Here is a 26525-nt window from a genome sequence, read left to right on the forward strand (position 1 = left end):
CTAACTTGCATCACGAAAAGCTTAAATTCTGATCCCATTAACAAATCCATCAGCCCCCCATCTTAGACCCAAGTCTGGGTTACCTGTGTGCCAGGACAGAGAGGGCAACGTTCACCTCTGTGTGCCTGCAGGACACTAGCTTCCGTCCAGGGGTGGTGAAGCATAACTGGAGAAGTTACTTCTGAGGAGCCTGCATGGATAAAATTGTAGATACTGTAGAAAGTGAACACTGTATCTTGAATCCATACAAGCAAAGTAAAATGATACGTGGAAGCCATCTTCCCAAAGATTCCTGTATTTCAAAATAGTTAGGGATATGGCTACCCTGGAAATCGCTTGCCTTCTTCCGCTTTCACTCATAAGGGGGACCTGGCTATAATGTCCGCTGGGGCGTCAAGCCCTCTCATCTGAAGAAGCTTAGCATTTATGGAGAATCCTTTTCTGTCCTGCCCGACACCCACATTTTTTATGGAAGAAGGCAACAGCGACTTCTCTTGTGTGATTTCAAGTTGTCACAAAGGCATGTCCCTCCCCTTCACAATCCCTCAGCAGCACCCCAGATTGATGCCTCAGACTTCTTTCATGACCAGGAACAATTAATCCCAGATGAATGAAGCATAAAAGTAAAGCAGACCGGGAGTTACTCTTGGGAAGGGAAGCTTCCATCCTGAGACGTGGCAGACAGACACCAGAGTTAGAACATAGATTGTGGGCAGGAGTGGACCGGGGTGCTGGTCATGGAGGGATGGGAGATGTAGAAGGAGGATTCCAGCAGTGTCTTGGATAAACGCCTGTGTTGCCATTTTGCCAACACAGATGCCTCATACCCACCAGATACCTGGTCGTTCGATCGATTTCTCTTACAAAGAGATGAGAGAGGATATTGGGTATGTTTATGAGTTTATGGCTCTCAGGGGGTTAACTGTTGCAGGGGGACTTCCACAAGGAGGAAAAAAGCCTACTGTGCTTCTAACTGTTGTGCTGAGCAAGCAGGAAAATAAGTGCCTCTGACAGTCCACCTTACTCTCTGATACCTTCATTACATTCCAGGTGTTTGCTTTTTGTAATCCTTTGGGGTCCTGAAGCATGAGAGGGATTTATTCCTAGACTTTACTTTTTTTTATTTTAAATATTTTTAAAAGAGTGTATTTATTTTTGAGAGAGCACAAGCAGGGAAAGGGCGAGAGAAAGAGAGAGAGAGAGAGAGAGAGAGGCGAATCTGAAGCAGGCTCCAGGTTCTGAGCTGTCAGCACAGAGCCCAACATGGGGCTCGAACTCACAAGCCGGGACATCATGACCTGAGCTGAAGTTGGACGCTTAACCAGCTGAGCCACCCAGGCGCCCCTATGCCCAGACTTTAAAGTGTCACTTCCTTAGTGTGAAGCAGGGAGGAAGGGAAGGTGTCTAGGGCAGCTGGTACAGATGCGTCATTCAGAGAAGCAGAGATATCAGAGTCCCATCTGGGGAGATGGTCCGCCGAGGAGTCAGATGTTCCCCCCTCTGGCTTAGGGACAAGGAACGGGTGGAGCAGACACCTCAGGCTTTAGGACAGATGGAAGGGATCGTGGGGTGGAGAGGGGGGAGAGGAAAAGCAGCAGAATTGAAACATACACAGCACTTTACAGGCAGAAAAACAGGGGGGCCACCAGAAAACCAGACGAGATATTACCATTCCCCTGGCTTTTCTTGGAGGAGGCAACTCCACATGGTCTGTCTTCCCGATCACAAGCAGACTCTTGGTAGGTAAGTCCCGAGAACAGAACCCCCGCCGCAAGCGTCTCTTCGCAGAGTATAGAGCCTTTTCTTTTTGCTGTCAGTGAGTGAGGGAAATTAGAATGGCTCGAGGTCTGGAAGCACTGGATACATCACAGAATCAGGACTATTCTCCAGAACACCTTAACCTAGAGTGGGGTCATTCTTCAATGCAGGCCGCTGTATGGAAAGACAGGGACGGTTCTTTTTAAAGAAGCTCCTGTGCTGAACAACAGGCACACATTCCATGGATCCCTTCTCACCTGATCTCAGGTGCAGTAACGTGCCTGGTGTTCATTTATTTCCTCTGTGCTCCTGCATACTCTCTGAGAGCATCACCTAAAGAAAGAACAATCTAATAGAACCAGTCGGAAGGCCATCTGTACTTAGGGAGCCGCGGGGCTGGGTCGGGCCCCCAGAGGAAGCTGGGCCGCTGCCCTGTATTCCCTCGAGTCCCAGTCTGAAGCCGAGCTCGGGCCTCACTAACCGCAGTTCGCACTTAACTAGAAAGGTGAATTGAGTAGGAGGCACAGAGGTTCTCTCCAGGGCAGGATTTCAAGTTTCTGAGCTGAGGGAATTATTGAAAGCCTAGAAAAGACTATTATTAGGCTTGGGGTGGGAGTGGGGGTGTTGAAAAACAAGAGCCTAAGAAAGAGATTTGAAGAAAAACTGCTGGAAAAAGGACATTTCCCCCATGGCATCATTGGCCTGAGAAAGCCCGTAGAAAGTGTTGAGGGAGGTGAGCTGTGACACATTACCGCCTGCACTGCAACTCATTTCCACTGGACATCGCAGTTTTCCTCATTCCTCCGACAGGATCGTCTGTTATAATAGTTAAACGAAAGGCTATAAGTCCGCCTTAGGAGTCTTATTCAGCCCTAAGTTTCTAGTGTTTCCATTTAAGCACATACTGAATTTTTCAAGGAGTTTATTAAAGAGTGGTAATTGGAGTATGTAATGAATTGTGTTCAGTGAGTCCCACAGAGGGTTTTTGAAATGTCTGCAGTCAAAATTTTGTATTTCTGATTTAAGGCAGAGAAGCGTCATCAGCATTTATCGGGGCTCACATATAAGTAACAAACACAGAGGGCACCTTACCCTTCACCATTGGTGGAGGATGCCACGGAGTCCGTGGTCCCTGTGGAGCTGTACTCCTCCTTCCAGACCATCCGTGTGGACCCTTGGCTCGCCTCAGTGTACAGATGGGCCCGGGCAGGGCCAGGAGGGGGTAGATGGGTGATGAGAGGGCCCTACTCACCCCACTTGCTCTGTGCCCACACGGCTCCCCTGGCTCCTGGGTGGCATGACCGAAATTGCCACAGAAACAACGGGTGGAAATGAAGATGGACACACTAGGGGCGCCTGGGTGGCGCAGTCGGTTAAGCGTCTGACTTCAGCCAGGTCACTATCTCGCTGTCCGTGAGTTCGAGCCCTGCGTGGGGCTCTGGGCTGATGGCTCAGAGCCTGGAGCCTGTTTCCGATTCTGTGTCTCCCTCTCTCTCTGCCCCTCCCCCATTCATGCTCTGTCTCTCTCTGTCCCAAAAATAAATAAACGTTGAAGATGGACACACTAGTGTTTCAGCAAGGCTCGACTTTAAACTTTAAACTCCTCCTCATTCTTGAAACCTCCCCGTCCCCTTCACTTGGTTTTCTGTGGAATGCTTTGTTCCAGGAGCTCAGTATCGATGTTGACATCCTGCTGACCTCAGTGTATACTTAGGGGACTGGTCGGCCGGTGCCAGCCCCAGTCATGAGACCATGGCTGGAAGAAGACATGATGAACGTGGCTGGCTCCGTGTCCCGGATTTGTATCGAAGCCGCCATATTCTGTATTTTCGTAGAAACCCCTCAGCCCTTTACCCCCGGGCGGGCTTGCAGTCTTGGAGGCATGAGCCTGCAGCAGCTTCCTTCGCCTGGCAAAGTAATAACTATCTTCCTTCTTCACACCCAAACTCTGTCTTCGCCTTACATATCTCTGCTCCAGAGCACAGAGGTCGGTTTTCACTAACATGAGACATGTTACATGTACAGCTCCCAGATGCCCATACGTGGGTTCCGAACACTTCTCCAGGGTGGGCAGTGCTCCTGGAGGTTGCTCCCCAAGGGACAGGGAGGACGGGCCCTGTGGGGGCAACTAGACAGGACAGAACAGATGGACACACGCGTGTCCCTGATTCCGGGCAGCGGCGGTCCTGCCCAGAGTGGTGCCTGTGACCCAGCAACCCTAACACCCTAACACATCGTGAGGGTCAGGAACTGGAAGGGCAGGGTTCCCTGACCACCTGGTGTGTGTGCCCCTCTGTGAGCGGTTATGTTGGGCGTCTGGGGGATGGAGAGGTCTGGACGGCCCACCCTGAATTCTCTGCTCCCATCTCCAGGCTGGCCATATGAAGCAGTCATGGGTGGGCTGGATTCACAAGTGGTGGGGCACATAGGCGTCATTCTGCAGACATGGTAAATGGGCCCAGGCTGGTGAGTGGGCAGGAATGGTCTCCTTTGGGACCCCCATCTTTGTGGTTACTGGTTTGTTTTTATTTGTTTTTGTTTTTTTTTAACGTTTATTCATTTTAGAGAGAGAGAGAGAGAGAGAGTGAGAGCAAGCATGAGAGGGGGAGGGGCAGAGAGAGAGGGAGACACAGAATCCCAAGTAGGCTCCAGGCTCTGAGCTGTCAGCAGAGCGTCTGACGCAGGGCTCGAATTCACAAACTGTGAGATCATGACCTGAGCTAAAGTCAGGTGCTCAACCGACTGAGCCACCCAGGCACCCCTGTGTTTATTTTTATTTATTGAATTTCTAACTGTCTAACCACATCTTCCAGTACCTGTCTACAGTCAACTTTGGAGGGACTCAGGGCAGGCTTCCTGGAGGAGAAGGCCCTGTGCCGGGGCCTCTGAGTAGTGGTTGCCTTGGCCGTCACGTTGCAGGAGTGTGGAATGCTCTAGGGCCGGAGTGGGGCAAGGTATGGCCAGGAGGACAGCCAGAGACCAGCACACCTACAGCCATCTGCCTGTAGCCCTTTGTCTCTCTCGGGCCCCAGTAAATGTCATCCTCTGAGCAAGGTTAAATCCAGACTTCACTGAATGCTTAATATGTGACAGCCTGTCAGCAAAAAACCCAAACCAAAACAAAAAAACTCAGTTCTGGGAAGCAAATAGTACTCCTTGTAATTAAGGCCAATTTAGTATGATTTTTGTGGTGTTTGGAAAGCGTCGATCCTTGACTGGCATGGCATCTGTAAACTATGAAGGTAAATAAGGTAAGAGGCAGTTTAGGACTTGACGTGATTGGGTGAGAGGCGGACCAGCTGATGGAGTGGTAGCAGTTTGGCTCAGCCGTGTTGGGAGACAAGGAAAAGCGGGGCATAAGTGAGTGGCATTGCATCTTCTCGAGCCCCCCATCAATCCAAAGAAGCTCTACTTTGATCACTTTTATTAGTTTATGTTTTTATGTAGGATTTAAAAAAGAATATAGTCAGGGCTAAAAGAGGTTTGAAAACATTCGATCTGGTTTAGCCCTTTATTTTACTTTTGAGTTTTTATTTAAATTCCAGTTAGTTGACATATCATGTAATATTAGTTTCAGGGGTCTAATACGGCGATTCAGCACTTCAGTACAACACCTGGTGCTCATCACAACAAGTGCACTCCTTAATCCCCATCACCTATTTCACCCATCCCCCCACCCCACCCCTCTGATAACCACCAGTTTGTTCTCTATAGTTGAGAGTCTGTTTCTTGCTTTGTCTCTCTCTTCCCCCACCCTATGGTTGTTTCTTAAATTCCACATATGAGTGAAAGCATATGGTATTTGTCTTTCTCTGACTTATTTCACCTAGCATGATACTCTCTAGCTCCGTCCATGTCATTGCAAGTGGCAAGTTTTCATTCTTTTTTATGGCTGAGTAATATTCCATGATACTATACACCAACCTCTTCTTTATCTGTTCATCAGTCGATAGACACTTGGGCTCTTTCCGTAATTTGGCTATTGTAGATAACGCTGCTATAAACATCAGGGCGCATGTATTCCTTAGAGTTAGTATTTAAAAATTTTTCAAGTGTTTATTTATTTTTGAGAGGGGGAAAGAGAGAGAGGCTGAAAGAGTGTGAGACACAGAATCTGAAGCAGGCTCCGGCTCTGAGCTGTCAGCACAGAGCCCCACACGGGGTTCGAACTGACAAGCCGTGAGATCATGACCTGAGCTGAAGTTGGATGCTTAACCGACTGAGCCACCCACACACCCCTAGCATTAGTATTTCTGTATTCTTTGTAGCCTTTCATTTTAAATGAGAAAATGAAAGTGACTTGTATCAGATGAGACAGTTGGTGGCAAAGCATGAGTTTCACGTAATAAGTTTTTGTGATACTCACAATTTAATTTATGCCACCAGTCAGATGCAACAAACAGAAGGACTATGAGAGTTTCACACTTAGTAATGAAAAAAGTGCATGGGGATGACATAATGGAGGATAGATTTCATGGAGTGCTTGGTTCATAGTAAGTATTTTAATAAGCATTTATTATGCAAAAGTATGAATAAATGTACTCTATTTTGTATATGTTGCATTTTAAATGTGTGTAGAGTGGTAGGATGTGTTGCTCAATGGTCAGGAGACTAGTTTGGACTTCAGATTAGGGGGTCAAAACCATATGAGTTTTATTGACCATAGAGGTGAATAAAATAATGCCAGGAAAGAATGTATATAGAAAGAGAAGTTTCCCAAGGTCAGAATTGTGGGAATAACATCATTTATAGAAGTAGTCAGGAAGTGGACACGACAAATAGACCGAGGTGAAGTTTTCTTTAGATCCAGGAGTGACATCCAGAGGATCCAAATCAAATTACCAGCGAAAGAAAAGGCTCATCAGTACTGTCAGACTTCATCGGTTACTGATGGGAGAGACTGAAGGACTTGGAAGCACCAGTCCAAGGATCATCCCTCAAGAATAAATCCTTTGGTTTACATGAATTTCTCCCGATGTTCCCAATCAAGATTGTGTAAGTAGCCATCCTCTCGGCTCTAGAAGTACCCTCTACTCAGTCTGCAATCAAAATTACATTATTGAAATATAGTTACCTGTTTATATATCTGTTATTCTTCTTTATTCACATTTGTACCTTGACAGTGTTAGTTGGTGAACTATACATATATATATATATACACATATATATATTTTTAAATGTTTTTTAATGTGTATCATTTTTTTGAGAGGGGGGCAGAGAGAGAGAGGGAGAGAGAGAATCCCAAGTAGTTTCTGTGCTGTCAGTGCAAAGCCCAATGTAGGGCTCAATCCCACAAACCGTGAGATCATGATCTGAGCCAAAATCAAGAGTCGGATGCTCAACCGACTAAGCCACCCCAGTGTTCCTGTGAAACTATATTTTGTGAATAGATGCACACGAGTTTAAAGATAAGAAGATATAAGGCTGAGGACAGCAGTGTTGGAGAATAACTATTTTTTTAAGGTGGGATGAAATAGCATGTTAAAATATTTGTACCTATGGGAAAGTGTTTATACCTATAGGTATAGTTTATGCCTACAAAGCAGACGAAGTTAAGAATGCAGAATAAAGGGGCGCCTGGGTGGTGCAGTCGGTTAAGCGTCCGACTTCAGCCAGGTCACGATCTTGCAGTCCGTGAGTTCGAGCCCCGCGTCAGGCTCTGGGCTGATGGCTCAGAGCCTGGAGCCTGTTTCCGATTCTGTGTCTCCCTCTCTCTCTGCCCCTCCCCCGTTCATGCTCTGTCTCTCTCTGTCCCAAAAATAAATAAACGTTGAAAAAAAAAATTTAAAAAAAAAGAATGCAGAATAAAATGGTAAACAATGATGAAGCAAGGTCCAGGGAAAGGTGGCAAAAGATTCACACAACCCAATACACGCACACACACACACACACACACACACACACACCCCCATTGCAGGTATAGAAGGTGTCCTTCTAGACTATTTCACTGGCACTGAAAGAGTTAAAGTCATGTGCAGAGATAGGTAGAATTTTGAGTATGGAAGAAATGATTAAGTGATTCTCTGTCAAGTGTAAAGGAAGGTCATCTACTACAATTTTCTTTTTATATTTAAGGAGGAAGGCGACTATTCATTCTGAAGGTCAAACTATGTTTGAAGCATAAGCAGAATTCCATGGAGGTTAATGTCCTGGATACAGAAATGGAGAAAGTAGTGGGGCCTGTGGATGCAATGAAAGAACAAGCTGGCAAGACATTGAAGGCACAGACACAAGAGCTGCTAAATCGATGTACGGAAATAACTAAAATGAAGCTTTTGTGGGGTGATCGTCATGGACAGAAAGAAGGGATGGACTGAAGAACTTGAGTGTTTAGAAAGCGGTGCTGCAGGTGAAAAAGTGAGGGAGCTGTGAGGACAGAGGATTTCCATCAGAGGTTAGAGACAACAGTGGTGGAATCATTCAGATAAGATGAATGGTCGGACCTTGAGGGTCACTTTATTTGTACAAGTTGAGCAATGGTGACTTAGGGTAGACATTATAAGGAATTTGAGATCAGGTTACCAACATTAATGCTGAAGTTGGCTATTATGACATTGGGAGTGAACGGGCACCTAACACTAGAGGGCAGTACCAACGGGAGGAGGAAAAGGACAGTGGGTAGATCAAAACGGTGGAGGCCAAAAAAAGTGTGTGTTTTAGGGATGACCTCCCAACCTGTGGACTTCAGTGCACCTGAAGTGTAGTAGCCCAAGCTCTGTTCTCTGATAGGCCGATTACCCGGGTGTAGACTGTCTTAATGCACAAGTCCCTTGGTCCTAGTGATTAGTGCAGGAAGGGGGATTGGACTTAACTGGCCTAAGATAAAGTTTTTTCTATTCGAACCTCCCATATCTCTATATTCAATTTTTTTCTCCATTTTTTTCTCTCACTACCTGGAAGTGCAGCCACGTCTTTTTCTCATTGTTAAAAATGTCTTCAACCTCGACACACCTTCTTGTTATTTTCCTCTTTCATTCTCTAAAACACCTTGAGAATGTGGTGTGAACTTATTACTTTTTTAAATGTGTTCTATTTATTCAACACACTGAAGTCTGGCTTCTACCCACCACCACTGCCACTGATACTGATTTTACACATTTATGGAAGAGAATATTTCAGAGCATGAGAAACCAGTCAGTATGTGTAGACTGCCCAGGTTTACATTGGTCCAAACCAGTTCTCCTTAAGACTAATCGCTGAAGGGGCGCCTGGGTGGCGCAGTCGGTTAAGCGTCCGACTTCAGCCAGGTCACGATCTCGCGGTCTGTGAGTTCGAGCCCCGCGTCGGGCTCTGGGCTGATGGCTCAGAGCCTGGAGCCTGTTTCCGATTCTGTGTCTCCCTCTCTCTCTGACCCTCCCCCGTTCATGCTCTGTCTCTCTCCCAAAAATAAATAAAGGTTGAAAAAAAAAATTAAAAAAAAAAAAAAGACTAATCGCTGAAAAGCCCATTTATATAAATGTGCATTTGCCTAAAATCTCTACTAGCAAATTAAATTTCACATGTGAGGGATAGCTCAATTGCTCTGGGGACTTGACCAATTCTTATTGCTGTTTTTCTATTTTCTTTTTCCTTGTAGTGTATTCAGGATTGTAAAATCCAACACCTCTTAATGCAATAGACAAGCAAATACTGTAGACACTTGTAAGCAGCAAGGTCGTACAAAGAGACAATTGTCATGCAAACAGGCTCCCCAAGGTCTTGCAAATAGAGAATTGTAAGTAGCAAAGCGGAAGGTGACGTCACCTAGGGAACATTCCTTTGTAAATTGAGAGACAAAAATTATAGCACTTCTTGTTTTTTTGCCTGATATGGAAAGCAAAACAAGTGCAAGGAGATTGAAGCTAACCACCTCCTCATCAGGATTGAAGACCAAGTATTTTAAATTTTCAGCGTTTAGAATGGTTTCATTTATGTAAAGTTCAAGGACGGACTAAAGTAATAGTTTTCCTTCTTTTAGCTTTGGTCTGTGTTTTAGAAGACCATGATGTCTAGAACTGAAGCTGCCTGGGCAAGTGTTTAGGGCCAGCCTCAGCCTATGGATAGTTAAACTGTCAGCTAAAAATGCCTGGGTCTGGGTGAGCTTCCCACAATTTCCCTTTTCCAAATGAATTTTATGACGGGGCAGCCCTTGTGGTTCTTGTTATGATTGCAAGACGCCCTTCAGAGACAACCATCAGGAAACTTTGAAAAAATAAGGATTTATTAAGAAGGAAAAAACAAAAACAAAAACAAAAACAAGAGGCTCAAATGGTCAGTTATGGGCATGAACCAAGATCTCTCTACCTAATCGTGTTTATTCAAGTTGCCTGGGCAACCAAAGCCTAAGTCAGACCCTTGCATTCCAAAAGAGAAAAAATAACAGCTCTCAAGGCTTACCCTATAACAAGACTGAGGATGAAATCCAAAGCATGAAGATGGAACAGTGGATGGATGGAAAGAACCCAAGTCATTGATGGTTCTATTGAGCAACTCAACTAACTCTGGAACCATCCATCTCCAGACCTATTGCTAATTCAGTGATAAATCTTTTTACAGTTTATGTTATTGTTAATCACATTTTGGTTACTTGAAGATGAAAGCATGCCTAATGAATACTTTCTCCGCTGATTTAAGCACCTCTTATGACATTTAGTTCAGTTGTTGCTTCGTTCGTATGGGTTCTGAATGCTTATTGAGTTTAATCCTGAAGTTTTTATATTTCTCTTGCCATAGTGAATGGATATTTTTCTGGAAGATACATTTTTTTTGTTTAACTAATGTTGTGGATGTATAGAAAAACTACCGATTGCATGAATATTCCAAAGTTGTTTGCCTTTCTGAACTCTCTTAGAATACTAATAATTTCTCATTTCTTTTGTTTTTAGAGAGAGAGTGTGAGGCAGGGAGAGGGGCAGAGGGAGACAGAATTGTAAGCAGGTTCCATACTCAGTGAGGAAAAGGACTCAGGGCTTGATCCCATGACTCTGGATCATGACCTGAGCCAAAATCAAGAGTCAGAAGCTCAACAAACTGAGCCACCCAAGAGCCCCAGTAATTTGTCATTTCTAATGAGATTTCTTAGATTTCCAGGTAGATAATCATTAGCGACTCTGAATATTTGTGGATCCCTCCCATCCCAATTTGAATGTCATATTCTACTCTCGTTTCACTGTATTGGAGGGAAACTGCATAATCTTCTTAAGTAATATGAGTGGTGTTTCTTCTTCTTCTTATTTTTTAAATGTTTATTTATTTTGAAAGAGGGAGAGAGAATCCCAAGCAAGCTCTGTGTTGTCAGCACAGAGCCCAACATGAAGCTCAAACTCATGAACTGTGAGATCACGACCTGAGCTGAAATCAAGAGTCAGGTGTTTAATCGACTTAGCCACCAGGCTCCCTGGTAGTATTGTTTCTTTTCTTCTCTTTGTATTTATTTATATTTTAAATGTTTATTTATTTTTGAGAGAGAGAGAGAGAATGGGGGAGGGGCAGAGAGAGATGGGGACAGAGGATCTGAAGCGGGTTCTGCAGTGACAGCAGAGAGCCCGATGCGGGGCTCAAACTCATGCACTAGGAGATCATGACCTGAGCCAAAGTCCCATGCTTCACTGACTGAGTCACTCAGGCGCCCCATGTTGTTTCTTTTATTAAACTGTAATTTCTTCAATCTGATATTATCTGTTATTATTTTGAAACATGTGGTTCAATATTGATTAATTTTAAATATGTTTTATTGAAAGAGAGAATCATTAGAGTTTTTATTATTAAATATTTGGGGTCACAATGATCGTAGAATTTTATTTTTATACCTGTTAAGAAGCTATTCAGGTGGAATATGATTATTCTCATTCTAAGCTATTGATTTGAGAAGTCAAACCAATAGCAAAATTTATTTGGTCATGATTATTATTTAGATTGCTACTCTTTCAGTATACTGTTGGATTCAATGGATTAATATTTCATTCAGAATTTTTGTCTATGTATTCATTAGGGAATGATAATTAAAATTTTTGTAAGGTTTTTATTTATTTATTTTGAGATAGAGAGAGAGAGAGCGCGCGCGAGAGAGAGAGTAAGCAGGGGAGGGGCAGAGAGAGAGGGAGAGGGAGAATCCCAAGCAGATGCCATGCTGTTCGAGAAGAGCCAGATGCAGGCTCGATCTCACGAACCATGAGAACATGACCTGAGCTAGAATCAAGAGTTGAGTGTTTAACTGACTGAGCCACCCACGTGCCCCAGAAGATGATGATTTTTTTAGGTTTTGAATCAGAGTTGCTTTAGCTCTGAAAATGCATTGACAATTTTCCATATTATTCTGTACTCTAAAAAATGCATATAACATTGAAGTTTGGACTCACCTGAAAAACTATCCCTGCTTGTTGCCCATGCGAGCTAATCCTTTGACTTTTTTTGTTTTTATACATCTAATGGCTCAATTTTCTTTTTCTTGAGTTACATATTCCTTAAAATTAGACAAAAGCCTGCTTTTCAAATTTATTGGGATGAATCTTAGTATTTCATTATAATTTTTATTTTTTATGTCAATGTATTATTGATTTCTTTTTCTTTTTTCTTGAATATATTCTACAGAGTTATGTCAAATTTTATAGATTTAATAATTTTTTTTAGTTTAATTTTTGAGAGAGAGAGAGAGAGAGAGTGAGGGAGAGAGAGAACAAGGGAGGGGCAGAGAGAGAGAGAGAATCACAAGCAGGCTCTGTCCTGCTAGTGCAGAGCCTGATGTGGGGCTTGAACTCACCAACTGTGAGTTTGTGACCTGGGCCGAAATCAAGAGTTGGACACTTAACCGACTGAACCACCCAGGTGCTCCGAATTTTATGGATCTTTTTTGAATGACTAGAGCCTGGATTTATTTCTCAATTCTGTTTTCTGTTTTTTGACTTATTAATTTGTGTTTTCAGTTCTTTTATCCTCCTTTTCTTATGTTAGGTTTTGTTATTTTCTAATGCTTGGATATGAGCTTTCAGAAACTTAATTTTTTTTCTTGTTTATTCACGAATCAATATAAGGATAGATAAAGATAATGGTTGCACTGGCAATGTTTTGTAACTTTAGTATATAATGTTCTCATGTTCATAATATTCTACATAGAGTTTTGATTGCAGTGTTAACATAGGAGTTTTTTTCTTTTATCCCAAGTTTTGTTTAAAAAAACTTAAAAGTAGTTGGTATTTGTAAAAGTTATCTTCTGTGTAATAAATCCCCCCCCCTTTTTTTAGAGAGAGAGAATGAGCATGAATGGGGGAGGAGCAGAGAGAGAGATGGAGAGAGAGAGAGTCCCGAGCAGGCTCTGTACTGTCAGTGTAGAGGCCGACGCAGGGCTCAAATTCACGAACTCCTGAGATCATGACATGAGCCTAAATCAAGAGTCGGATGCTTATTTGATTGAGCCACCCAGGGGCCCCATTCCTCCCTTGTTTTCAATTCTTTCTGCGACTCCTCAGTCAGATGCCGAATCTCCTGAAATGACCATCGTATCTTTTCAACCTAATTATTTTGTCTTATTGATCTGTTTTGTGGAAAATTGTCTTCGCGTTCTCTTCCAACCAACAGAGCAGCCTTTCCAAAAGAGGAGCCCAAACCAAAACTACTGCCTTTGAAGAACAGGCAAGCTCTGTTCAGACAAGCTCTAGAGTCTTTCTTCCAAATTATCTGACACTGTGTGGGAAGAGGTGGGAACAAAAGGAGAACGCAACGGAACACAGTCTTTGTGATTTTTGCTTAGTAAGTGTGTCTTTGTTCACTACGTTAGAGATATTTCCCCAGTGTCCTTCTCACAGCCGCCTTCACCTCTTTGTTCTTTAGGCTGTAGATGAGGGGATTCAGCAAGGGCGTGACTGCACTGTACTGCAAGGAGAGGAGCAAATCCAAAGAGGAACCCGAGGGAGGCATGAGATAACAAAGAAAACCTGAGCCAAAGAACAGGATCACTGCGATGAGGTGGGAGGAGCAGGTGGAGAAGGCCTTGCTTCTGCCTGAGGTGGAGCTGATGTGCAGGATGGTGGAGATAATACGGGCATAGGAGAAAAAGATTGGGAGGAAGGTTCCCAGCCCGTGCAGTAAACTGGAGCAGAGCAGGATATTGGTTGTGATGGAGATATCAGAACAAGACAGAGGGAAAAGAGCAGGCAGCTCACAGGTGTAGTGGTGGATGGTTTGGGCCTCACAGAAGTCCAGGTTAATAGCCAAAAGCACAATGACAAATGCATTGAGAGAGGCCAGGCCCCATGAGGCCAGCACCAACCCCACACAGAGCTGGCTGCTCATCACTTGGCCGTAGAGCAGAGGGTGGCAGATGGCGGCATAGCGGTCATAGGCCATCACCGAGAGCAGACAGGCTTCAGTCCCCGAAGAAAAAAACACAAAGAACACCTGAGTCAGGCAGCCTTCTACTGAGATGGTTTTCTTCTCAGACAGAAGGTCCTTCAGTAGCTTGGGCACAGTGACAGAAGAGAAGCAAAGGTCCATGAAGGACAGGTTACTCAGGAAGAAGTACATGGGTGTGTGGAGGCGGGAATCGGTCCTGATCACCAGCAGCAGCATCAGATTCCCCATCACGGTCAGGAGGTAAATCCCCAGGAAGAGCACGAAGAGCAGAGCCTGGATGTGGGGGTCGTCGGACAGCCCCGTGAGAATGAACTCGGTGATGATGCTGTGGTTCCTCCAGGCCATTTGTGGAGGGGATGTCCCTGGAATAAAATAGAAAGGGGGTGATATCATCTATGATTGTTCCCATTTTTTAGGGCATCATCATGTCTTCTTATACATCCCTCCCTCTCTGCTTTGCTTGACCTTGTGCTCAGTATCTCAAGGCTGCCCCCATTGTATCTCAGGAAGAGTTTTTATCCTTTTGAAAGGAACAATCCAAATGACAGCCCTGCCTTCGTTTAAAGCTAGGTTCTCTTGTCTGCTTATTATGGATCTTTGATAAGAAATACAATTGCTGAGAAGTCTGTTTTGCTTGCTGTTTGCTACGAGCATTGTGAGGCCCTTCCTGAATGTAACCCGCTGTGTAGTAGAATGGGTTGTAAACCTTCCTAAATGTAGTCTGATAGGTCATGGAATGAGTAATTGTACATAAACTAACCGGCATTTCTCGCTTCTGTAAACTTGCTTGCTTAGCACATTCCTCACCTACCCTACCCTCTTCCCCCTTCCCCCTTTTTCCTCCCGCCACAAGTAACGGACAAAGCCTTCCCGCCAAAGGACAGACAAAGGACGCCCAATCAGAGAACAACAAATGTCCTTACTTTAAAATCAATCAATCAGGCCCCTCATAATTTGAAACCTCCCCTGTGCTCTTTGTCTCTGTCTATAAAAACGCTGTACCAACCCTGATCGAGGCCTCTTGCGTCACCAGCGACGAGTGCGCAGGGGACCAGGTTCGAACCTGCAATAAACAACCCTTGCCGCTTGGCTTTGACTCACGACTCTGGTGGACTTTTGTGGGAGGTTTCGGAACTTCAGGCATTACACTTTCTTGTCTAGTATTCACATACTTTAGAGAATTCCATTCTTGTTTCACAGGGATTTGCTGGATAAATAGTATTGCTGCCTTGCTTACACATTAATTGTTATTCAATTTTCACTGCATGCTCCAAAGTTCAGAAATCCTTACCATCTTGTTTCAAAAGCCATTATATGACATATCTACAGTGAATGTTTTAAGCCTTTTCTCCTTTCTTCATTCTTCTTGTTCAAAATAATCCAAGACTTCTTACTTCCTAAACAGCACAATAAACTTTAATAGTATTTTTTTTTTTTTTTTGTAGACAGAGTATATACAAAAAATCCTATTCGTTCTCACAGCCATTTTATGGGGTATTTTAGGCATAGAAATTTATCCCATGTTACCCCTGATGAATATGATACTGAGCCCTATTGAGAACAAGTAGGAGAGCCAGGAAATAGATTCTGTAGTTTTTTCCTAATTCTCATCCCAGCATCTAGAAACAAAGATCACTTTTCCTGCCTTGACATTTAGACTTCTTCCTCATTTGTCTTACTCTATCTTTTGGCCTTTTTCACCCCTTTTGATACTAGAAAGGTCTATTTTTGTGTCTTTGATTACATTGTTCTGCTTTCACATGTTCTCCTTTATTCCACTGACCCAAATTTTCATGTGACTTCCAGCCTCCCCTCAAATCCTACTATTTCCAAGCTCAAGCTCATCTTAGACCCAAGTCTAGGTTCCCTGTGTGCCTGGGCCAACAGTGCAGTGTTTACCTTGGTGTGACTTCAGCTAGATCCAGTGGTGGTGAAGCATAAACAGCTGGGGAATTTACTTTTGAGGATCCTGCATGGATAAAATTGTAAACACTGTTGAAAGCAAACATTTCACTCGGAATCTTCTCAAGTGAAGTGGAATGATAAGTGTGTTCTACGCTTATCAAAGATTTGGAGAGCAACAAGTTTTTGTGGGTAGGGCTATCCTGAAAACTGTTTCCATCTTTCTGCTTTCTCTCCCAAGACGGTACCTGACCACAGTATCTTTGGGGAGTTCAGGGTCCCATCTAAGAAGACTGTAGCGTTTTTGAAAAAAGTATTTTTTATTAATGTGCTAACATCCACGTTATGTGTGGATGAAGGTAGCAGCTATTTGTATCATATGATTTTGGGATATCACAAAAAAGGAGCTCACCTTCCTCACCATCCTAAACAGCAACTCAAACTGATTACAGGGATTTCTTTAATGACCGAGGACAAAGTCTTCTATTCAATTCTAGATTACATTCCAGGCATGAAAATAAATCAATTTTTAAACAGGAAATGAGTATTTCATTCACTATTTAAAATGAAAGACATTGGCTTTATTTCATACTAACATAAGAGAGACTCATGTCAGATTTACACGTGGGTGAGAACAAAGGACTGAAATCAAACAAGGGGTGGCTGAAAGGGTAAAATATGTAAATAAGAGGATTTCACAAGTGTTCTAGACAACCCTTGCCCACACTGGTTTTTGGATTTATTTGGAAAGAATAAGTGAATGAAGGATGTGTTTGGAAGGTCAGTTTCCAAGTGGCTTGAGGCTTCCTGGGGCTGGGTGCCATGTTCTGACCTTCTGTGCATGAGAAGTAATTTGAAAGGAGAGGAAGATATCAGTGCTGGAAGCAGGAGGGAGCCAAAGGTCAGTGTAACCCACTTGAGACTGTTCTCATAGCTGTCCTCTCCAGTACTGTGTCATACTATTCACGTTGTCACAGTGGTGGCTAGATCTGAAAGTTGTTCTAATAATAGAAAAAAGTACGAATAGAGAAGTTCTGTGCAAGCAGGGGAATAGGTAGCTTCAGCAAGTCAGCATCTATTTCTGTTACCCTCATTTCATTTCAGGTGTCAGCTTTCTGCAATCTTTTGGGATCCTGATGCATAAAAGGATTTATGCCTAGGCTGTGAGATGTCCCTGTCACCAGTGTCATGAGGGAGCAAAGAGAGATCTTTCTGAGGTCGTGTCCAAGGCAGCTGGGACAAACACAACATTTTCAGTAACAGAGACCTCAGGGGCCAATCTTGAGAAGGAGGTGGCCTACCAAGGAGTGGGAAGTTTCCACCACAAGCTCAGGAAAGAGGAATGGGTTGAACAGGCATCTCGGGATCTAGCACTAGTGGGATGTATCAGGAGGTTCTGGGAGATGGGGTCAAGGTGGAGAATGGTGAGCAAAATTAAAACACATATAGAACTTTCTAGGAAGAAAAAGTAGAGGGATATCAGATATGTTGGAGGATATTACCATGCTCCTGGCTTTTCCTGGAGGAGGCAGCTCCTGTGTGTTCCGGCTTTCCCGTTCAGGTAGACACATCATTGGTAAATTCTCCCCATAAGAGAACCTATGTCACCGGAGTCTGACTATTGACAGAACAGATAGCTTTTTCTTCTTGTTGTCGGTGGATATTAGGCATCTGAATGGTTCAAACTTTAGGAACACGGAGGAGGCCAGAATATCAAGATTATTTCCTGAATACCTTAACATAGAGTGGTGTCATTCTACAGTGCAGGCCACTCTGTGGAAGGACAAGAACAATATCTATAAAGAAGCTCATATTTCCAACCAGCATATTTCCAACTTCATTAAAACTTCCTCACATGATCTCAGATCTAGTAACCTGCCATCTCTTCGTTTACTTCCTCTGTGATTCTGAATACTATCTTAAAAATACTTCTTAAGTAAAGAACAATCTAATAAAACCAATCAGAGGCTGTCTATGCTTATGCAGCCATGGGCTGGGTTTGGCACCCAGGGGAAGCTGGGCCAATGCTTTGTATTCTCTGAAGTCTAGTCTGAAACCAAGTTCTGGACTTCCTAATTAACACACTTTCCAGCTGACTAGGAAGGTAAACAGGAAGAGGCACAGGGGAGTATTTGAAATTTCTGAATTAAAGCAATTATTTAAAGCCTAAAAGAACTTTTATTAAGCTGGTAGGGACTGGAGAAGGAAGGATAGGAAAAGGATTTTTAAATCTCTCTCTCTCTATATATATATCCTCAACAAATGTTAGCCAAAAGGAATATATATATATATATATATATATATATATATATATGATTGAGCCTGTGTTGGGCTCAATGCTTGGCATGGAGCCTGCTTGAGATCCTCTCTCTCTCTCTCTCTCTCTCTCTCTCTTTTTCTCTTCCTCTGTCCCTCCCCTACTGGCACTTTCTTTTTCTCTCTCTAAAAAAGAAAAAGAAAGAAAGAAAGAAAGAAAGAAAGAAAGAAGAAAGAAAGAAAGAAAGAAAGAAAGAAAGAAAGAAAATTTTTCCTTGAGAACTTTAAAGATTTACTCTCTGTGATTTTCAAATATACAATACAGTATTATTAATTATAGTCACCAGGCTGTACACTGCATCCTTAGGACTTATTTACTTTATAACTGGAAGTTTGTATCTTTCGATCACTTTCACCCATTTTTGCCTACCCTCCACCCCCTGGCCTCTGGCAACCACAGATCTGCTCTCTGTGAGTTTTTTTTTTTAATTGGAATATATTTGACATATAACATTATGTAAATTTAAGATGAACAACATGTTAATTTTTTTTTAATTTTTTAATGTTTATTTATTTTTGAGAGAGACAGAGACAGAATGCGAGTGGGTTGGGACAGAGAGAGAGGGAGACACAGAATCTGAAACAGGCTCCAGGCTCTGAGCTGTCAGCACAGAGCCCGACGTGGGGCTCGAACTCAGGAGCTGCGAGATTATGACCTGCGCTGAAGTCGGATGCTCAACCGACTGAGCCACCCAGGCACCCCCATGTGAATTTGATACATTTATATAATATGATTGCTATTGTAGTGATAATTAGCACCTCTGTCATGTTATATAATTACAATTTGTTTTTAGTGGTTGGAATAATCAGGTTCTAGTGTCTAAGCAAGTTTGATGATTATAATACAATATTGTTGCTTACATTTACTGTGCTGTGCATTCGACCTCTAGGATTTATTTACTACTTGTTGCAAGGTTGTATCTTTAAATGAAATCTCTCCTATCTCCCCACCTCCCATCTTCTGGTAACCACCATTTATTCTGTTTTTATGAGTTTGGCTTTTTTTAGATTCCATGTATAAGTGATACCATGTAGTACTTGTCTTTTTCTGTCTGACTTAGCATTAAGCGCTCAAGATTCATCTATGTTGTTACAAATGGCAGGATGTCCTTCTTTCTTATGGCTGAATAATATTCCATTGTATACCTACACCACACCTTCCTTATCTCTTTATTTCTTGATGGGCTGTTAGATTGTTTCCATATCTTAGCTATTATGAATGATGCTGCAATAAACACAGGATTGCATATATCTCTTTGATATCTTATTTTAATTTCCTTTGGGTGTATATGCAGAAGTGAAATGGCTGGATTATATGGTATACCTATTTTTTAAAAGTTTTTAATGTTTATTTTAATTTTTGAGAGAGAGGGAGAGAGAGAGAGAGAGAGAGAGAGAGAGAGAGAGACAGAGACAGAGCATGAGCGGGGGAGGGGCAGAGAGAGAGGGAGACACAGAATCCGAAGCAGGCTCCAGGCTCCAAGCTATTAGCACAGAGCCCAATGTGGGGCCTGAACCAATGAACCATGAGATCATGACCTGAGCCGAAGTCAGACGCTTAACCAACTGAGCCACCCGGGTGCCCCATGGTAGAACTAATTTTAATTTTTTTGAGGAATCTTCATATAGTTTTCCATAGTGGCCGAACCAGTTTATATTCCCACAACATAAATACCCTACATTTGATAATATCTACCAATAATGGCATCAGACCCTTTTCAAGGCTTAGTAAGAGATAGCAGAACCTATGATGCGATCACTAGTTATTCCCAACCCCCTCCTTCCCTGGCTATATAAAATGTTTGGGTTGGGAACAAATTGGGGAGGGTGTTCATTTCATTGGCCTTATTGGGAATTTAGTATTTGTGGTGAGAAGTCGTTTCCTTCCTTTCTCATGGGGCAAGTAGGATTGCTTTTCTTTTGTGGAATCCAAATGAACGGGCTCTTAAGAGAAGAACTCACAAAAACAGAATGCCTGCCAGCAGAATATACTGTGATCTTATTCCTGTTAGACATCTGCTTCAGCAGTAGACTTGCTGATCTTTCCTCTACGCCTGTCTGAGCCAGAAAGAGAAGAATTGGAAAAGCTGACAGATGGGGTGGGGAAGGAAATGGAGATTATACAGCACAGTTGAACTAAAGAAATGGAAAAAAGAAGTTTCATGTATATTTGCCGTGGAATTGGCCCTGCCCAATAAATGGATTACATTAAAATCTTGGGGTGCCTGGGTGGCTCAGTCGGTTAAGCATCCAACTCATGATTTCGTCTCAGGTCATGATCTCATGGCTTCGTGAGATGGAGCCCCATGTCAGGTTCTGTGCTGATGGTGTGGAGCCTGCTTAGGATTCTCTCTCACCAACCCCCTCTCTTCCTCTCCCCTGCTTGCACTCTCTCTCTCTCTCAAAAAAAATAAATAAACATTAAAAAAATAAAATGTTTATGTATAAGAGACATTAGAAGAAAATATACCTAAATATGGGTGATGGAATTATTTTTTGATAATCATCATCTTTTCTTTAATGTATCTGCTTTCTTATTATAACTTAAAAAATTGGAAATACAGATGTGTTATTAATTAGTGCATGATTCGGTACCTGATAATGTTTTATGATAACATGTTAATGAAAAAACAAAGTAAAATGGAACTGAAGTGTTTTAACCCATTCATCAAAATGATGCGGGGTTGTGGAGCACAGGTCAAGAAAGAATTCTTGAGACATTGTATGGTGCAACTTAGTAAGTTTATTTCAGCAGCATGGGGACGGGACCCATGGGCAGAAAAAGCTACACTTTTGCTGTGTGAGGCTGGTGGTTATCTGCTAGAATCAAAGGGTAGAGGGCTTGCAGGGAGTATCAGATTACAAATTTCTTCGAATTTCTACTCACAAAACTACTTTTGCAAGATTCCTCTGGTGCTTATCATTCAGTTCGATATTAACTACCAGTAATATACAGGCAGTTGTGAGACGCTTAGAGAATGTAGCAATCAGCACATATTTGATCCTTATTGGAACTGCGCAGACTATAAATCAGCCTAAATCTGGGCTAAGCCTAAACATTTTCCTGCTTCTGTCCCTCGTCAATAACATGCATTATTAGGTGTCTCAGTATTGCTGTACAGAAAATAACGTTGAATGAGTATAAGTTACTACAGTTTAATCTATTTTGAGAAAAATCATAAATAGCATGGAAAAATTTCTCAGAAGATACACATGTGGTGAATTATGTAACACACACTGCGTATTTCATAAACCCATGCTAAAATACATGAAAAGGAAATTATTCCAGAACAATTGACTAAAATCCCTTGCATTCCCCAAGTAGGCTAGATGGAAAAAATAAAGCTTAAAGGAGGTGAATCGTAGCAGAGGTCTAAATTTTCCTGACTTACCCTAGAATGAGCCACATTTTCCCTCATGTTTCAACTCCGAAGTAACAATAGAGTTCTTGGTATCACCCAAGTCACTGACCTGTCGCTTGTGCTGTCCAGAATTTTAGCAAGGGCTTGCCAACCAAAGCCCAAATGTCTCCACAGACCCCAAGTCTGTAACTGTTCTTTCCCTGCAGTTCAATGTTTTGGTGAAATCTCATGGTTTTCAGTGACTTTCTGTATACTTAATTCTAAAAAGTAACCCAATACACACACATTTTTAAACTCAGTGTCAATGAAACAATAGGGAAATAAGTTATGATTAAATAAAACTTTTAATCAAGGTGACTATATATTCCACTGATCTGCCTTTGAGCCGGATTTAATCTGAACCACCTTCTCCTACCCTGACCTCACCCTCAAGGTATCTTTGTGTCTCTTTCTTAAGCTTTTATGTGATACCTTTTAGCATCTAAAACAGTGGGCCATCAGAAGGTTTTAGTGTCAACCCACCAGATATCCTGAAGCCTGTAGTTCCTTCCTAATTCATCGTCTCTTTGTAGCCTGATACTTATGCCATTGCAAACATTTCTCCAACATTCTTCTCAGAGCCGCCTTTACTTCTTTGTTTTTCAGGCTATAGATGAGGGGATTCACTAGGGGAGTGACTGTGCCATACTGTATGGAGAAGATGAGCTCCAGCGGCGAGCCTGAAGTTGGCACGAGATAACGAAGGAAAGCTGAACCATAGAAGAAGCTCACTGTGGTGAGGTGGGAGGAGCAGGTGGAGAAAGCCTTGCTTCTGCCTGTGGTGGAGCTGATGCTCAGGATGGTGGTTGCAATACGGGCATAAGAGAAGAAGATCAGGAAGAATGTACCAAAGCCATGCAAGAGTGTGGAAGCAATCAGGACAGTGACATTGCTGAAGACATCAGAGCAGGACAAAGGAAAGAGAGAGGGTAGCTCACAGCTGTAGTGGGAGATGGTATGGGCTTCACAGAAGTTCAAGTTCATAGCCAGGGGGATGTTGATAACTGCATCCAGGAAACCCAGGCTCCATGAAGCCCATACCAGCCTTACACACAGCTGGCTGCTCATCATCTGGCCATAGAGCAGAGGGTGGCAGATGGCAGCATAGCGGTCATAGGCCATGGCAGACAGCAGGAAAATTTCTGTTCCTCCAATGGCAAACACAAAGAAAGCTTGAATCAGGCAGCCCTCTTTTGAAATGATTTTCCTTTCAGACAGGAGGTTCTCCAGAAGCTTGGGCACAGTGACTGAAGAAAAGCAAAGATCCAGGAAGGAGAGATGACTCAGGAAATAATACATGGGTGTGTGGAGCTGGGAATCAGCTCTGATCACCAGCAGCATCGTCAGGTTCCCCATCATGGTCAGGAGGTAAATCCCCAGGAAGAGCACAAAGAGCAGCGCCTGGACTTCGGGGTCAGCCGACAGCCCAAGGAGGATGAACTCAGTGATGGTGCTGTGGTTTCTCAAGGCCATCTAAAGAGCGTGTTTCCGGGGCGCCTGGGTGGCGCGGTCGGTTAAGCGTCCGACTTCAGCCAGGTCACGATCTCGCGCTCCGTGAGTTCGAGCCCCGCGTCGGGCTCTGGGCTGATGGCTCAGAGCCTGGAGCCTGTTTCCGATTCTGTGTCTCCCTCTCTTTCTGCCCCTCGCCCCTTCATGCTCTGTCTCTCTCTGTCCCAAAAATAAATAAAAACGTTGAAAAAAAAAAAATAAAGAGCGTGTTTCCTAGAAGTAAATACAGGCATGGACTTGAAACTTCTCTTGATTACACCCAATTACGGAGGTAGGGACCAACTTTTATGTGTATACTCCTTCCTAATTATTTAGATTCCACGTATGCCCTTATTGACTATCTGGAATCCCTCCTTTCCCTTCTAGGGTTCGGTTCAAACTCACTGTGATATTTCCATAGAGCTGTTATCCTACTTTATTTATTTATTTAAATGTTTCCTTAATGTTTATTTATTTTGAGAGACAGAGAATGAGTGGGGGGAGGGGCAGAGAGAGAGGGAGACACAGAATCCGAAGCAGGCTCAAAGCAGGCTCTGAGCTGTCAGCACAGAGCCCTAGTCGGGGTTCCAACTCATGAACCGTGAGATCATGACCTGAGCCGAAGTCGGATGCTCAACCGACTGAGCCACCCAGGCGTCCAGGCACCCCACTGTTATTCTACTCTAAAGACAGCTGAGGATAGGGCACCTGGGTGGCTCAGCAGGTTGAGCGTCCGACTTTGGCTCAGGTCATGATCTCACGGTTCGTGAGTTGAACCCCGCGTCGGGCTCTGTGCTGACAGCTCAGAGCCTGGAGCCTGTTTCAAATTCTGTGTCTTCCTCTCTTTCTGCCCCTCCCCTGCTCACACTTTGTTTATCTCTCCCTCAAAAATAAATAAACATTAAAAAAATTTTAAAAGATGGCTGGGGGAATTTTGCAAATTTGTTCAGACCTAGTTGATGACTAATTTATTCCGCCTCCTTCAACTGAGCACTGCTTTGTCAGCAGTATTCTGTGTGTGTTTTATGCATTGTAGCAGAGTTGCTAGGGGGATATTTCATGCCTCCTCTCCTCTATTCTCCAATCTGTTCTTGCCTCATTTCAAAACCCTCCTAGGATTCATAATTGCTTAGTAGCATCATTTTGTTTTTCTTCAACTTTTTACTGTTGATGATACACATTAACATATATTGTTAATTTGACCCTCTGGAACAGATTAAAAAATGATTGTGTGTGTGTGTGAATTTTGGATGTGGGACAAAAGAATAAGGGAAATTATTGCTGACTCCTTTTTTGCAAACTGAAAAATGAGTATCATAAATTACGTAACTTGTCCAAGGCCATAACTTGTATACCTAGCCTTTCTTTCCTACAGTGACTTTCCTTTATTTATTTATTTATTTAATTTTTTTTTAACGTTTTTATTTATTTATTTTTTTGGGACAGAGAGAGACAGAGCATGAATGGGGGAGGGGCAGAGAGAGAGGGAGACACAGAATCAGAAACAGGCTCCAGGCTCTGAGCCATCAGCCCAGAGCCCGACGCGGGGCTCGAACTCACGGACCGCGAGATCGTGACCTGGCTGAAGTCGGACGCTTAACCGACTGCGCCACCCAGGCGCCCCAGTGACTTTCCTTTAAAGCCTGCCTTCAAATTCTCCATCATACATGGCATTTAGACATTAAAATTGGTCTTAACTGTTTTGGTCTCAATGCTGTGGACAGACAGGTGTACTTGTTCCTGAGCACCCACAGGAATAACTTTCTCTCAGCTTTTACTCGAACATCTGCTCTACTGGAAATGCCTTTTAGGTAATTAATTGAAATCTTATTTATTGTTTTACTCCCATCTTAATTTTGACCTGTTATTGAGATCCTTTGTGATCATTTGCTTCTTTGAACTCCCACAGTACATAATGATAAAAAAAAAATATATATATATATATATATTTTAATCGAGGGCCTAATATGTCCTTGGCACTCTTAAAATTGTGACATTTTTCTCATTTAATTTCACAATTAAATGAGAATTCATTTCACAATTCTGGATAGGTCATTCTATACTAATTTTTCAAATCTATAATCAGGAGTATGTGATTGTTTTGCCTTCCCCGAGTGAATGAGTGGCTACATCAGGATTTCACCCGGGTCTTCATTATTCTTATCTGGCACCTCTGCCTCCCTGTTTCTTGCCAATTTCTTAAGGACGCTAGCTCTCATCTGGTGGCAGCCTTGGAAGTGCTCCTTAAAGCACTTCTTAAAGAAAGGTCTACCTTAAAGAAAGAACCTAACATTCAGCTGTGAAGGATGCAATTAACTGACAGCACCCAGTTGCAGGACCTTTGAGATTAACCACAGCTTTAGCAGAGGCCAAACTGTTTGCAGGGAGGCAGTGAATGAGCATGCCTTCTCTACAAGGAGGTCGTTGCTCCGATCTCCCACTGGCTTGGATGAATATTTGTCAGATCCGTACTGCAGTCTGAAGCTCTCCTAGACAATTCTGTTGGTCTTCCCTCTTTCCCATCGCCGGTGTCACATCTGAATCACAGTCTGAAGGCTTTTCTGACCCAATCCTGATTCCTCCTCTTTATCTTTCCCAGGCCCTGCCCCATAAAACTTCGTGTAATCCTCACCATCTGCTTCAGGTGAGGAGGATCTCACCTGATATGCTTCCACTCTGTGCTAAGTCATTAACTCACCATAAACAACTCTATTCATTTTATGACATTGCTGAATCACCATCTTATTTTGGCAGTTAGTGGTTCGAATATTTATGTCATTTTATTTCTTTTTCTCCTCCCCCCACCAAACAATGACACTATATAGTTCTTTGATGAGGGTAATTATGCTCTACATTACTTGGTATCTATCATAGTACTTGGCCCAATGAGAAGCACATACGGTGGATCTTTTAGCAGTTGTTGGATGAAAAAAGAAAGCCATGAAGTGAATTGGACAGACTCGTTAGCTAATCTTCTTTAGAAAAATTTTCACACCCGTAAGCTTGATAAGGATCCAGCAATAAGAAGACAACAGAGGGGGAAACAAAGAAATGGTACGTGTGTATATGTGTGTTTGCAGTGGGTGTATAGATTGTCTCAGTTTTGAGCAACTATTGGTGTACCTAACATATTCCATGCCTGCTATCCCATTTCAGACTCTATAAGAAAGGCTAACATGACATTACCTGTTCATTCATTCATTTTCCTGAGCATTAATTTATTTAGTGTATCCATTCATTCTTTAATACATCTTTTCCATTAACTTAGCCTTCTAAGTTCTACACATTTATTCATTGATCTTTCTTCCATCTGTCCATCCAAAGCTCCATTCA

The 26525-nt window shown here is 42.8% G+C and overlaps 2 protein-coding genes across 2 annotated transcripts; both read right to left on the reverse strand.

Moving 5' to 3' along the window:
* Window positions 1-13093: 13093 nt before the first annotated feature.
* On the reverse strand, window positions 13094-14591 carry LOC121038652 (olfactory receptor 8S1-like). The gene has a single exon (XM_040488301.1). It carries the CDS (start codon window positions 14476-14478, stop codon window positions 13507-13509), a length of 972 nt encoding a protein of 323 aa, XP_040344235.1. The 5' UTR covers window positions 14479-14591; the 3' UTR covers window positions 13094-13506.
* A 6926-nt stretch (window positions 14592-21517) lies between these two features.
* LOC121039055 (olfactory receptor 8S1-like) lies at window positions 21518-23188 on the reverse strand. Its single transcript, XM_040489057.1, has one exon. It carries the CDS (start codon window positions 23175-23177, stop codon window positions 22221-22223), a length of 957 nt encoding a protein of 318 aa, XP_040344991.1. The 5' UTR covers window positions 23178-23188; the 3' UTR covers window positions 21518-22220.
* Between the last annotated feature and the right edge of the window lie 3337 nt (window positions 23189-26525).

The sequence above is a fragment of the Herpailurus yagouaroundi genome, unplaced genomic scaffold (genome assembly GCF_014898765.1).
Source record: "Herpailurus yagouaroundi ecotype Mexico unplaced genomic scaffold, PumYag 166, whole genome shotgun sequence".
Classification (NCBI taxonomy): Eukaryota; Metazoa; Chordata; class Mammalia; order Carnivora; family Felidae; genus Herpailurus; species Herpailurus yagouaroundi.